We start from the raw sequence: 15,269 nt of genomic DNA on the forward strand, positions 1-15,269 counted from the left end.
TCTCGTCCGGTTACCAGTCCATTTCGGGTATGGAATTAGTTAGCCAGTTATTTGTTCTTCGGAAGCATGGACTTGATGTTAAAGAAAGCCATAACCAACCAGCAGTTACGTGAGGCGATCTATCAGAAGGCTCAATTGTATGGCAAAACAAGACCTCTCGTCCGGTTACCAGTCCATATCGGGTATGAGATTAGTTAGCCAGTTATTTGTTTTCGGAAGCATGGACTTGATGTTAGAGGAAGCCATAACCAAACAGCAGTTACGTGAGGCGATCTATCAGACGGCTTAATTGTATGGCAAAACAAGACCTCTCGTCCGGTTACCAGTCCATGTCGGGTATGCGATTAGTTAGCCAGTTATTTGTTTTCGGAAGCATGGACTTGATGTTAGAGGAAGCCATAACCAACCAACAGTTATGTGAACAGCAACACAAAAAAATAAAAAAAATCTAGGTAAAATCTAAGCTTAATTGAATTTTGCAAAAAATACTTGTTTAATGTTATTACGAAATTGCCTCATTGCTAAAGAATGCGCTTCTTACGGCACCATTACCTCATTTGTTTGTTGACAGATTTAATTTAATCTGTGCTTAAGGCTAGATGATGTAAACCAAAAAAACAGCTTTAGCTTGTGGGTTTTGGGTCAGAGAAAGGTTGCAAGTCATTACATAAAACCATAATCGGTAGAGTAGGTACAACTAGTCAGGGGCACAGCCAGGGAATGGTTTTGCGGGTTGCTTTTTGGGGGTAAATAAAATGAAAGCATCTTTCTGTTTCACACATAGCAGCTTCTCGCGGCTTGAAATGCTTCTTAGACACTCAAGAATCATAAAAACACACGTTATCCGACGTTTGGCCGGAACTATTAGCTGTTTTGATCCAACTCGGTAAATATAAATTTCAGACGCCCCCCCCCCCCCATCTTTGAAAATTTCTGGCCACTCCCCTGCACCTAGTGTTGGAAAAACTTGAGTCATTGAACCGAGTCACTGAATATTATAAAAGACCCAAAGTGATAAGAAGCATAGGCATAGTCTGACGGGTCATGACCCCCCTCTGCTATATTCAAAAATTTTCAACAGTTTTTTTAATGCAATTTCGTGGCATTTGCAGTAAATTCAATATGTCTTTTCCAATACCATTTTACTCTATTCTTGAACGATTTACTGAAAACTGGACGTCCCTGGCTTGCTATCAATAATCATTTCACCAAATGATCCAAACGGATGGATGGAAATGGGCGTTTGTAAATATTGGATAGATAAGTTTGACAGCGAAGTAATTCTGTAAACCGATTCTTTTAAGGTATTGTTGGATATCAGTGGCAACTTTTATCTTTGTTCAAAGCAGAAGGCATGGGCTGGTGTGGTATTACATCATTGACTAATTATAAAAAAAAATTTTGCCCCTGCCCCAAAAATTTTGGGCAGGCTGCTCTCTTGATGAAATGTAGTAGGTATAAAATTTGAATCGAAATCTTTCATCTGCAATGCCAACCTACGGTAGTTAAATTCGATGCTCTAACTCAGCCAAGGGCGAACTACGGCCCGCGAGCCAAATCCGGTTTGTTGGATATTCCAATTTGGTCCGCCTGATGCTGCCACAACCAAACTAAAACCAAAATTTGCTGTTTTAGCAAAAACAATTCAAGGAATTTGTTGGGATTGCGATCAAATTGAGTTTTGGCATGAAGCTTATCGTTTTCCACTCTTGCTTTTGTAACACTGTAAATATTGTTCATAAAATGTAACTCTCATGTCACACTTACATGGCCCACCAGTCTAGATGGGCAAAATTTTTGGCCCCCTGTGCGAAAATCTTGCCCACCACTGCTCTAACTACTGGGTTATAACGGAGAATGAAAAAGATGTCAAAGTTGAATCAGGTTTTTAATTTGTTCCGAACCATAAGTTCAGCTTTTATGATTATATAAATATATACATGAAGTCCCTTTACAATTTCAATTTTGTTGTGAAGTCAGTTCTCAATATATCTTAATAATTAGGTTTGTTGTTTTTAATCAGCAATTGTTCAATAAGTATTTTTACTTCATTTAATACATCTGTGAGGGCCAAAACAATATATGATATTAATAAATTATTAAATACCCTCCGCTATTTTATTATATTATTTTTATTATAATCATATTTATATTATATTTATTTTTATTATATTTATATTAGATTATATTATATTTAAAATCAAATATTAAAAAATATGTATAAGTTGAATTGCGTTTAAAATTTGTTTTGTCAAACCGCGAGATCAGCTTTAAGGATTAAGTTAATTTGAAAACAAACTTTATCAGGCTGACATTGAGTAATTACGCCGTGTAATAGTCACGATTGTATTAAAATATATTTCCAGAAATTTGCTCGAAGCAAGATCACGTGAACTTATTCAAAATAAGAATAAAGTGACTTGATAACAAATGAGGCGATCAATCACTGAACTGCTAATGAGTATATAATTTGAAAATGATGATAATATTATACTCAAGGAGATAGAGTGAATATGGCGCTGCCGAAGTATGTGCACCAAGATGGCGCACAACCTGAACCCTAACCTGGTACACATATTATGTTCAGGTTGTGCGCCATCTTGGTGTACATACTTCTGGAGTTCCGAATTCACTGCTAATCAATACAAATTGATATAAAAGTGCAGATATAAAATGAAGATTTCAAGTTTTCAGTAAATGACTGGGTACTACACATACACAACAAGTTCTGTAGGCATATTACATATTATTGAATCCAACCAGCTTAGTTCCAATGAAGGACCTGATGAATTTTTTACCACCTCACACCTCTGATAACTGCCTGGGTTCGCAAGTTTGAACTCCAATAATTATGTTATTGCCGGTAGAGTGGTTCATGTAACCGTGGCTCTGATAATAGGATTATCATTTTTATCGAATCACTTCGAACAAATGTAAGTATTTCACTAAATTGGATTATGGTATATTTGTTTACAAATTAGAATGGTCAAAAAATTTTCCCAGAAGCCAATTGAGAATATAGAGTGATGTCATTCACATTTATTCTCTGACAACAAGATGGCAATTTTGATTTAATCACTTCACATAACACAAAAGTTTTTTATGAATTTTTGTTGGACAATGATACACTTTGATCCAACGGAATTTTTCCCAGAAGCCAATTGATAATCATTAAAATTTCTTTTCTTGACATAAAGGTTGCAATTTTGATATGATCATTCCATACAGGGTGTCCCAGAATAAATGAAGCCTATTAATTCGATCACCAATTTTGTGAGTTTCATTCATTTCAGGACACCCTGTAAAACACTAAGTTTGTTTTCATATAAACAGTTTTTTTATAAACGCTGCAAAATAAGGCTAAAGAATGGTTCTATTCATATTTAAACCATGGAACAAGATTACAAATCCAAATAAAACACTTCGCACAATCCGATGTTTGTTTTAATGTCAACAAATTTTTTTCACCAATCTAGTCTTTTCATATTTCAATCTTTTTTGTTCGTAAATAGTAAGTTATTTTTCAAAAGTGGAATGAGATTGTAAATGAATAAAATTTTGATTATGACGCTTCACACAATGATATGTTTGTTTCTATAATAATTCCTTATTTTTGTGTGAAAAACTTCATAAAAACTTACAATTAAATTTTTTATATGTGGCGCATCGAGCTAAGCGTTGGGAGTGATCTTGGCATTGCCATAACTGGGTAACTAATCCCATTCCAGACATGGACTGGTATGATACAAAATGATACAGAAAACTGTTTTTTTTTTAAATGTGGTCACGACCCTCAATCCATGGCTACCCGAGTCTCAGTTGGGCACAGAATAAAAATATGCGGGATTTCTAGGACTAGCATTAAAAATTTTCTTTATATGAACAACATTCCAGCACAACTACCCACGAATGCCTGAGAGTATAGCACAAGGTATAATTCACAAAATACAAAGTTACCATAAACGGTAGATTAAATCTGTAATTTAGAAACATTTCATTTGTATCGCAGTCCATTGAACTGTTTCAAGTCTCGAGTCAATCATTATTTAGTGGGTGCTCACAGCAAGTGCTTTTGGTATGATTTTGTGATTATGCTATGAAGGAGGCTTGGTTTAAATCCAATCACAATTATGAAGATTTGAAGTCAGTGGTTCCCTTTTATAGCTCCTGGCCCCTTTCGGAGGATTCTAGCACTAGCCACCTGATCATCATTCCAGTGGTATTTAGAGTGTTATTTCAATTGATGGATTCCGAATCCCATTATGTTCAAACAATTCATGCTTAGGAATGTGAAAACATCCTGTGAAATAACCTTATCAAGCAATAAAACTTGAAAGAACGGGCCGTTTTTCTGCAAATGGAAATGAAAAATCAGTAAAAATCACTAAGGCTATACACAAAAGCTTTTGTTAACAAAATCAAATTTTTCAAAGTTATGAGCTATGGTTTCTGATCTGTGTCGTTTTGGAGTAAAAACATCAAATCTAGATTGAAATGTGTGAAATCTAATAAAGATCAATAAAATTTTATTGCAACAAAATAGGAAAATGGGGTACTCCCGTAGTATGTGAACCAAGATGGCAGACACCGGAACGTAGTATGTGTACCGAGTTAGGGTTGAGCCATAATTTTATTCCAATTTTCGGGGCGCCCGAAGTATGCGAACCAAGATGGCGGACATCGGAATGTAATATGTGTACTAGGTTAGGGTTAGCCCATAATTTTAGGTATAGATACTACGGGAGGCTCTTGGCTAGTCTTCGAACTGATAATAGGACTAAAATAAGGAAAATTGGAAAAAAATTATCACCTAACCCTAACCTGTTACCCATGTTACGTTCCGATGTCCGCCATCTTGGTTCGCATACTTCGGGAGCACCCAATTTTCCTTATTCAAGTTCTATTACGAGTTTGAGGACTAGCTAAGTAACTTCCGGAATATTTGTACGTAAAATTATGGCCTAACCCTAACCTGGTACACATACTACGTTCTAGTGTCCACCATCTTAGTTCACATATTACGTAAGTACCGAAAATGGATAGGCAATCTGAACTGAAAAGATATTGTTCCCAACAAAAGTATAGCACTTTACATATTATTGCTTGCTTTAACAGGGCTTTAGTCAAAATGAATGATAGGAAATACCCAATAGAAAACAACAATCTGATATTTTAGAGATATAAAGAGAGAATAAATACCTATTATTGGTACACAATGATGAACCCAAAAGATTCTGGCCCAACTCAATGAAAATTTGTGTGATTCCCAATGTTTTATGGCTCGTGGCCCCTTTCCAGAGGCTTTTAGTACTCATACCTATCCTATTTATAATTCCAGTGGTAATTACTTATCGATCTTAAGATCGGTAAGTATATTGATAGGTATTTGTCTGTATGTATGTCTGTCTGTCTGTTAGATGAACGCGATATCTCGCGAATGCGAGGTTGAATCTGCTCCAAATTTTGCATGTGCATTCATCTTATCTCGGACCAGAAACCTATTGATTTTGGGCGAATTATGTCGTATAATTAGCGAGTTATCAATCAATTATTGATATAGTGATCTAGATTTTTGTAAAACGAGAGAATTTTGAGACCCGCCGAGTGTGTGTGTGCGATGCGCAGTGCGCAAGTTACAAGAGCGGATGAATCGAAACTGCAGTTTCTGTTTTGGGGGATCCCCTAACTATCGATCGATAAGTCTTCGGTTTCCAACCGATATTCTCGTTATAGTGTTATTTTGATTAGTAGAATTTAAATTTATTACATTTAAAAACATCCTGTGAAATAACCTTATCAAGCTATGAAACTTGGAAGAAGGGGAATTTCTTGTGAAGGAAAAGGGTAAAATCAGTTTGCGCCTCAAGTGAAGGTTAGAAAATGTTTGATAAATGGATTAGATGTTTATCAATTTTTATTTCAAACTTTTCTTCATGCGCAAATCAAAATCCCCAAAACAAAAATTATCAAATTATCCAGCACTTTGCTGATCAATTAAAAGATTAAAAATTGATGGATTTTGACCGCTAAAACGCGCCACGCCCAAAGTTTAATGTTAATATGTTGTTTTGGAAACAAAGTGTAGTCTGATAGACATGCAAAGACGGGCAGAATAAAGTTCGTGCTTTTTATAGTTTGAAATGCCTTCGGGTCACAGGTAACTTAAGACAATTTAATGTTTTTTTTCCTCATATGGTGTTTATTCCTGCATTTTGCTGAGAATCAGACCCTGTACGAACATCAATAGATAGCTGAGAATATGTAAGGAAGTATTTCCAGCTCGGTTTTGCTTATCCAAATTATTACCCACTGAGTCAGGGAGTGGAAATGGATTTTAAACCTGGCATGTGTAACCTGTAATGCGAATATAGTTTATTCTACCGCTTTAACCATCGAGACCATATCTGGAGCAGATTCAACCACGCCTTCGTGAGATATCGCGGTCATCTAACAGACAGACAAATAACTATCAACATACTCCCGATCTTGAGATCGATCGATCAAAGTAACAAAGAACAAAATGCAATAAATGAGGTTGTAAAATATCATTTCTAGCAAATCAATCATTCAAGTTGACCAATCTAAGTGCCTGGTATTAGAACCTATATCCATAAAATAAGGACAAAAACAAGAATATCGGTCAGAGACCGAAGACTTATCGATCGAAAGTTAAGGGATCCCCAAAACAGCGCTCTCACTCCATAGTGACACCTTGTATCCCATCGCTAATTATACTACATAATTCGCCCAAAATCAATAGGCTTCTGGTCCGAGTTATGATAAATGCACATGCAAAATCTGGAGCAGATTCAATCGCGCTTTCGTGAGATATCGTGCGCATCTAACAAACAGACAGACAGACAGACATGCAGACAAATATTTATCAACATACTTACCGATTAAAAATGTTAAGTAATAAGGACACATGTCAAAATAAGGACGTTTCTTAGAAATAAGAACAAAAATATTTTCTAAGACAAGGACTTTCAAAACCCAAAATCAATAGGCTTCTGGTCCGAGATATGATGAATGCACATGCAAAATTTGGAGCAGATTCAATCTCGCTTTCGTGAGATATCGCGTGCATCTAACAGACATACACACAGACAAACAAATACCTATCAACAGACTTACCAATTAAAATTGATAAGTAATAAGGCATTGTGGCAGCCCTGCCTATACCCAATCTGAACTGATAGCTGGAAGAGATAGTTCAAAAGTTCACCATTTTATCTACAATAAAAAATGCTTGATAATGATCTGTGACTTGAAGTTTCCAGAAATAATGTCCCTAACACAAGAGGAGCTAGAGGACTACAAAGATACTAAAATAATTTCGATTTCTTTACCTGGGCTTCACAAAAAAATGAAACCTAATATAAAGGATAAATAAAATCCCAAAGTAAGTCAGCATTTAAGCTTGGCCGAACATAAAAAGCTGATAATATTAAATCAAATTATCAATGGGCCATGCTTGTTCTATAGTTAATTTGAAAAATGATTCCCAATTATTGACTCATAAGGTGTATTATTACTAAAAGCATATCAGATTATTATCACATAATAGTTGAACAATAGACACTCTTGTAACCAGTGTTTGATAACAATGCTAAAATAAATAAAAATAGTTAGTTATAATTTCAGGATAGAAAGTGAAATTTAATAACTCTTTGTAAAAAATGTTTATGTCAAAATAAAGAAGATTTAAATCTCATTGTTTTGCAATATTACTCATAATGGTTATTATGTGATAATAATGATAAGACAGTTTCAATGAGTTGACAAGAAAATAGCTCTAATATCTCAGATAAAATCACATATAAAACCACATGGACATGATTTCATATTAGTCTTACCAGAGATGGATGAAGCATTAATGATTTGAACCAAACTTTAGGACAATGGTTCTCAAACTCTTTAAGCCGCCTTTTTTCAGAATTTGTCAAGCTTCGCGCTCCATCTCAAAAATAACTAGCTAACAACTAGGGCTGGGAATGGTTAACCGGTTAATCGATTTCAGATGGTTAACGGTTACGATTTATTTTAACCGTTAACTGACATCTCAGGTACAAATCATCTTCATACCGTACAATTTCTTCAAATATGATTACGTCATCGCAGATTCATCTCTTGTGGCATTTAATTCAAAAGAATATTACTAACTGTGTGGGTAAGGACTCAATAAATGTGAAAAATAATGGAAGTACCAAGATTGCTGATTATGGAAATTTGACAATGATGAATTCAGAATCAGTTTTCGGTCGATTTCGGAATATATTGTTCACGATTTCATTGCAAAATCGGATATTCAATGTCATACAACAAGTGCGCAGTTGATGCCGTTTTTCTTTATGATATATACCTCGAAGTAAAATTTGCACATCGAACACTGATAATTTGTCACATAAATGATGTTTAACAACGGAATCAGGTTTTCTAAAATACTTCAACACGCCCGAACCACGCTGCCTATCTCTTGAAGCAGAGCAATCATGAAACTATCTCGATTCGAGAATAATTTTAATAAGCGATATCGGGATAACACGCTAAATCGCTTTATAATCATTGTGACGTAACAAGCTGATATTATAAATTATTACGTCGAACGTCATGCGGCGGTTAACCGGTTAATTTTACCCGGTTAACGGTCAAAGTGTTTTCCCTGAAATTCCCAGCCCTACTAACAACAGATAGTAAGGAAAAAGTATGTTTTATTCAAATAACACATTGAAAAATTGTGGATAACCAAGCTAGGATCTAACAAATATTTTTACTTTCAATCAGATTCACGCTTCCTCAAAAACTTGTCTACACCCCCTTATGGGGCCCGCTCACAGTTTGGGAACCCCTGTTCTAGAAATAAATCACCCAAAAATGTCGCCAGCAAACAAAAAAAAGTACAGAGAATTTAATTTAGTAAATTGAACCTAAATTAAATTTAATGCCATTTAGAAAGTATCTCTATTATGGGCTAATATAACCGAAAATTTGTTGTTTTCTGGTATATCTTAAAGATTTGCAGTGAAATTATGCTGACGATTTCCAGTGGAATGTATTGTGTGTGTACTCTGGGGCACACCTAATAAAGAGCACCCTTTTAAAATGTAAAAAAAAAACTTTTTTCTGTATCTGTATTTTCCTGTTCTGTACATAGGAATTTTTCATTGCTTGAAATGCTTTTTAGACCCTCGAGACCAGGGTGGTCCAAACCCAGGCCCGCGGGCCACATGTGGCCCACCACTCGATTATCTGTGGCCAGTGTCGCATTCGGAGAGGAATCAAAAAATCGCATTTTGTGTTGTTTCATCATAAAATTAACCAAAAAATATTTTGACATATTGTTGCATCACTAATGTCACTGAATTGACTAGTGCTATGGCTTGCTGAGGCGACTAGCGAAGTTAAACGAGCCAAGTTCTTGGCACTATTGGGGCCCGCGAACAATGCAAAAGTAATTTTTTGGCCCGCGGAGCTGCCAATCTTGGACCACCCTGCTCGAGACCATCAAAAACCCCTCTGGCCTCTGACCTCTGGCAGAGCCTGCTAGCTTAAATTACGGTCTCACTTGAAAATTAGAAATTTCACAATACCCCCGTTGAACTACCTGGCTACATGTATACACATGTCACATTTCAAAGCAAATAAAAGTGCACACACATGTGCATACAGGCTAACCTGACCCTTATTTGAACTTTCATTGGTTTTTTAACACAAACCGTCCCATTGATCGCAATGCAAGCATAAACGCTTTGCAGTAGATTAAACATTAACTATACAATGACTATGCATTTGAATTATTGCTAGGGGTGAATTTATCAGATGATATTAATCTTGTTGAAATATAACAAATATAATGCTAGTCGCCAGCAGCTGCGGACATCACCCGTTGATACGGTCCATAAAATCTTAATTTTTTTTAAATCGCAAAGGGAATTTATCGATATCATATTGTTTTGGCTCTCACAGTGGTATTAAATGAATTAAGAATACTTAATAAACAGTTACTGATTAAAAAACAACAAACCTGGTTAAGATATATTGAGAATTAATTTCACAACAAAATTTAAAAGAGACTTTATGGACACCCTGTATATTGTATATATATATGATTCAAACTAATAAATAGATCTCACCTGTCTACTGCAATATCCCTTCGTCTTGCCGTAATCACCCAATCCAATTTTCTCTGGATCAATTGAATGAAGCTTGGCAATGGTTTCCACTGCAGACAAAACTGATTCTTTTATGTCTTTTGCAGTCCCAACAGCACTTTCCCGTGAATGCACTCTACCCTGTCAAGAAAAATTGAGCATGATTATTTCGACATGCATGATAATATCCAAATTCTGCGCTTTTTAAGGAAATTTTCGAAACACGTTACAACTTGTCCGGATATTGCCTAATAGTGTGCAAGATTACAAATTAAATTTATCTCAACAAGTTTATTACCAAAAAATTTCCAAAGAAATTGTTGAGCCTTGAAACCTTTTCCATTTTACTGTTTGGGCCTCACTTGAAAAACATTGACAACTACTGTGCTAGATATAAACCTTTCTTTGCTCTGATAATGATTTATACGGTTATTCTCAAAAGCACCAAAGCAAACTAAGATTATCATTTAATAACAAAAATGAGAGCCGAGACAAGATGCAAAGCAAAGTCTATGTTTGTGTGACATTAATATTCATCTCAAAGCAGCTAGACGCCAATCAAAGGTAATGTGTGACTCCCATATAACAGCCCGCGCAGGTCTTCCAAAAAAACTTTTTTAAAAAAAAGCTTTTTACCTCCAGAAACTCCATGATGAAGAATTCTGTCCCAATAACATCAGTATCTGTGCAGTGTACAATAACTCTTGGTACTGGGAATCCCACCGAGTGCAAAGCCTTCATTACTCTGTACTCTCTGCCAACCTGGCAAAGAAAACTCGACTTAGATTTTTTTCGTATTCATCCTGGATGAGAGGAAAGCTGATCATAATTAATCATATAACATATCATCATATCATCCTTAATCATATACAGGAGAGAAACAAGTTAAGAAAACGGTGCTCTTGTAGTATGTGTACCAAAAAGGCGCACAACCTGAACATAGTATGTGTACCAGGTTATGGTTATCTGGTTGTGTGCCAACTTGGTACACATAGGCTACTACGAAAGCGCCGATAACACAGCTTAGTCATACGGAGAAAATTTTGTTTGGGTAAAATTTTAAGTCAGGTATAGTGAACCGCCAGGCTATATGGCAAGAAAAACTATAAAAAGGGTTCAAGTACTCCCGAAGTATGTGAACCAAGATGGCGCACACCGGAACTTAGTATTAGTACCGGGTTGGGGTTAGGACATAATTTTAATCCAATTTTCCTTATCTTAGTTCTATTACGAGTTAGTGAGACTAGCCAAGTGACTTCCGTGGTATTTGTACCTGAAATTATCGCCTAACCCTAACCTGGCACACATACTACGTTCTGGTGTCTGCCATCTTGGTTCGCATACTTCGGGAGTAAACAATAGGGTTGCTGAAAACTTCTCGTTGTCTCGTGGGAAAGATTACACAATGAAGTATTATTTATTAATGAATAACCTACCTGGTGGGCTCCAGGCAGCAGTTTTCCACCGGGCTTTTTCCTCAGTACAAGCTCTTTTGCCCCTATTTTTAGATAATATGTTGGATTAGATTGGCCGCTCCTGAAGTAATAAAAAGATTGGTAAAGGATAGAGATGTGATGTAAAAACTCCAATTAGAAGCAGTGGTGGATTACAGGTTTCTTCATTTAATTTTTTTGAATTACATTTTCCTAAACTGCATACAACTATATTTATTCACAATATTTAATAACTTGTCAATTCAATAATAATAACAATACAAATTTTCCCGTTTTCGGTAAACTTTTCCACAATTATATTGACAGCACTAAATTAATCATGAATTAATTCCAGTGAAAAACTGGTCCAACAGAAAGCTGAGGCTAATATGTATTGAAAGGAATCTAATAAACCTAGCATCGCAGACAAATTTTAAATAAGGGCCTTTTGGGCCATAATGTGAGACTCGTAAGTGCTGCAGAAGAGCCTTGCTCAGAGCAAAAAAAGCAGAAAAAACTTTAATGAGTTCATCATACTCACGGAAATTTCTTTACTTGTAAATCCCCATCAAATCCACAATGATTTTTTAAAAAAACTTTTAAATTCACTTCATTTAATTTATGAGACATATTGGATTATTTTAAATTTAAATATAACTAATGAGAAAATAAACAAAATTGGTCGGCTTATTTGCGCATAACTTTGATCGCACTAATTCTCTTCTGTAACCATTCGATCTGAAAAGTGCGTATGATGTATAACGATTTTAGGGTCGCTTAAATGCGAATTTTCATAAAGTTAGGACCGTTCAGGGCCGTTTTAAAGGGTCGTCGTATATGCGAGAGAAACATTTTTTTTGTTCGAAACAAGGGTCAATCAATCAATTAATCTTTAATTTGTCATCACAAAAATCAAGCATACAGAAAACTGTTACAAAAAATAAAATATACTGATCGTGTTAATTGTGTGACTGGAGTTGCAAGGGCCAAAAGAGGCCGTCAAGTAGCGACACCTAGCTGATGCAGATTAGTATAAAAAAGTAACTAAATGAGGCACAACTACTGAATACCAGTAGTGACGACAGTATACATCAGGAGTCGGCAAACTGCAACCCGTGAGATAATTTGTTGCGGCCCTCTAACGACCCGACATTTACCATAGTACATGACATGAAAATTGATCCTAAATTTATTATTGTCTCGACACGGATGTACCACATGGCACGGATGGCCCGCATGTACATAAAGTTTGCCAACCACTGTTATACATAATTGAGGCTACTGTGCAGATTATCTAAAAAAATAAACATACAACTATCACGAGAGAATGCACTGAAGAAAGAAAACAAGAAAAAATAAAGAAAAAAATGCAAAAAAGTATACAAGCCTACTAACCATTTGACATTATAACTAAATATTGAGGGGCCAGGAAATCAATAGTAAATCAAATATTCAGACACTTCTAAAAACAGAACTTTAAAACATATTTTGCACAAAAAATTGTCTCTTTGCAAACAGGATGGATCAAATAATATCAGGAAATAAATTGGAAGAATAAATGAATGGTTGAATAAATAAATAATAAGCGCAATAAAGTTGTAAAAAGCTGGCTAGAACACTGAGATTTGAGCAGATCAGAAGTGAGGGAATAAATCCCCCCCCCCCCCCCCCCTTCAGAAACAAGGAAATTTTACTTTTGTATTTGTGTGTAGTATCACTAAATGCAGTACTAGGGTCCTGACTAGGGCTGGGCATTTCGAATCGAATAGTAAATTATTCGAATCGGTTCAGAGCTAAATTTCGAATCGCCGCCATCTTGTTTTTCTTTTCCGCTAATGGTCGAGGTGAATTCCCCAATTTTTTTTTCATTGGAGTCATATTTTTTCAACGAAATTCTAACATATGACTATTTTCTGTAGTGAGTTATTGATAAAACGTGTTTGATATTCTGTGTGAACGCTCAGTAATCTATCTGAGTGATTTATTCTATATCTTCAGTAATTCATTTGTTGAGAGGACCAATAACTATAAAAAAGTCGCTTACAATTATATATTTTCAAGTATTCGAGATTCGATTCGAAAAAAATTATTCGATTCGATTCTGAAATCACAAGGTATTCGAAAATGCCCAGCCCTAGTCCTGACCCCCATGGGTCCCAAAAGGGCTCAATCGGAGTTACTGAAATTTCATCACTAACGCTTGTTAAAACAAAATATTGATCCAATTTGGAACAAGTAATGAGACCCACCATCATAGAATAGAGCCAATATTCAACGTGCAAGCACATCGAATCATTTTTTCCAGTCATTATTACTTATCGATCTTAAGATCGGTAAATTAAGACGGCCAAGTTGAGTTTTCACGAGTTGGCGCAGTCTTCGCGCTGCTTAAAATTTAACTTCTGATCTGTGTGAAAAATGTGATTCATCGCTCATCTGTTCGGTTTTTAACTTTATAAAAATATGTTCAACCCACCAATGACTCGCCACCTCTAATTTAGGCCCGCGAGCGACCCCTGATATAAGCCATATAAGGTGAGAACCACTGGCCTACAGTTTAACAGAAACAGTTTGTATCGCCCAGATATCCTTATGTTTCATTTTTTCCATCAATTTACATTTTCCCTTTTCAATATCAAGAGAATAGACTGCATAGCAGTTTTCAAGCTTCCCTATACAAACTATACTCCCTTCATATGGCAGTAACCTATTAAACCAATCTGACATAAAAGGCCATCTTTTTTCAAATTGAATAATTGTCCATGAGTTTGTAGTAATATTATAGTCCATGACACCAGCGTCATCAACAACATAGATACTTTTCCCTTTCTCTATAGCCGATGTGAAATTCGTAACTCGGGGAGTCGGAGCCACTTCTTCCCAACGATCAGTTCGCAAATCGTAACGCTCCACTGATTTCATTTTTCCAAAATTATAGTCCCACCCCCCTATCAAGTAGACATATCCCGCGGCCCCTATTATACCAGGATGGTTCCGTGCCTTTTTTGTGTTTCGTATTCTCACCCATTTGTCCAGGTGCACAATATATCTCTCCGCAGAATTGAACATTTCATTTAAAGACGTGGTACCAGCCACAAAAATGGATCCGTTCCACGTCGTGCAAGGTGTATACCATCCATGATTATCGAGAAGATCGCTCAATTGTGTCCAGCCAGAATCCGGATCACTATATTTGATTCGATAAAATCCGAGCGGATGAAAAAACACATACAAATATTCGTTTAAAACAAGCGTTGTAAAATCAGGTGCCCAGTTAGAACGATGGTGTATCTTTGACGTTTTTGGGTTCAGGTTATGCCATTCTGATTTGTTTCTGTTGAATGTGATAATCTTATTTTCCTCCCTCGACGAAGCCATCGTTGTTGAAAATACGTGGATAGAACGTAAATATCCAAAATAAGACGGACAAGATCAAATACTTTTATTTTTAATTAGCTCCACGTCCCCTCGAAAAATTGTGGGGCGCGCCTCACTGTTTCAGATCCACTGACTTAAATAGAGTGACTTTAAATTCCGTCAGTCAGTTTTAACACGATGTATCTTTTTTTTCGTAGAAAATTCGCTCAAAGAAAGATCACTCACACTCACTCAGAGATATAGGAGATTGATATCTGAGCGAAGTTACGGGCAACCACTAGAGACAATAAATCCTAATAATGTATAA

The 15,269-nt window shown here is 35.9% G+C and overlaps 1 protein-coding gene across 1 annotated transcript in view; it reads right to left on the reverse strand.

The window, feature by feature from the left end:
* The window catches only part of LOC120330083 (acyl-CoA dehydrogenase family member 11-like), a 57,023-nt gene extending 41,912 nt beyond the window's left edge, over positions 1–15,111 (reverse strand). The window contains exons 1-4 of the mRNA XM_039396910.2: positions 12,126–15,111; positions 11,588–11,687; positions 10,788–10,913; positions 10,134–10,292 (exon numbers count right to left, since the gene is read on the reverse strand). Coding sequence (XP_039252844.2) covers positions 10,134–10,292; positions 10,788–10,913; positions 11,588–11,687; positions 12,126–12,214 — 474 coding nt within the window. The 5' untranslated portion in view covers positions 12,215–15,111. The remainder of the gene's footprint in view (positions 1–10,133; positions 10,293–10,787; positions 10,914–11,587; positions 11,688–12,125) is intronic.
* Between the last annotated feature and the right edge of the window lie 158 nt (positions 15,112–15,269).

Source organism: Styela clava, chromosome 12, assembly GCF_964204865.1.
Source record: "Styela clava chromosome 12, kaStyClav1.hap1.2, whole genome shotgun sequence".
In the NCBI taxonomy this organism is placed as follows: domain Eukaryota; kingdom Metazoa; phylum Chordata; class Ascidiacea; order Stolidobranchia; family Styelidae; genus Styela; species Styela clava.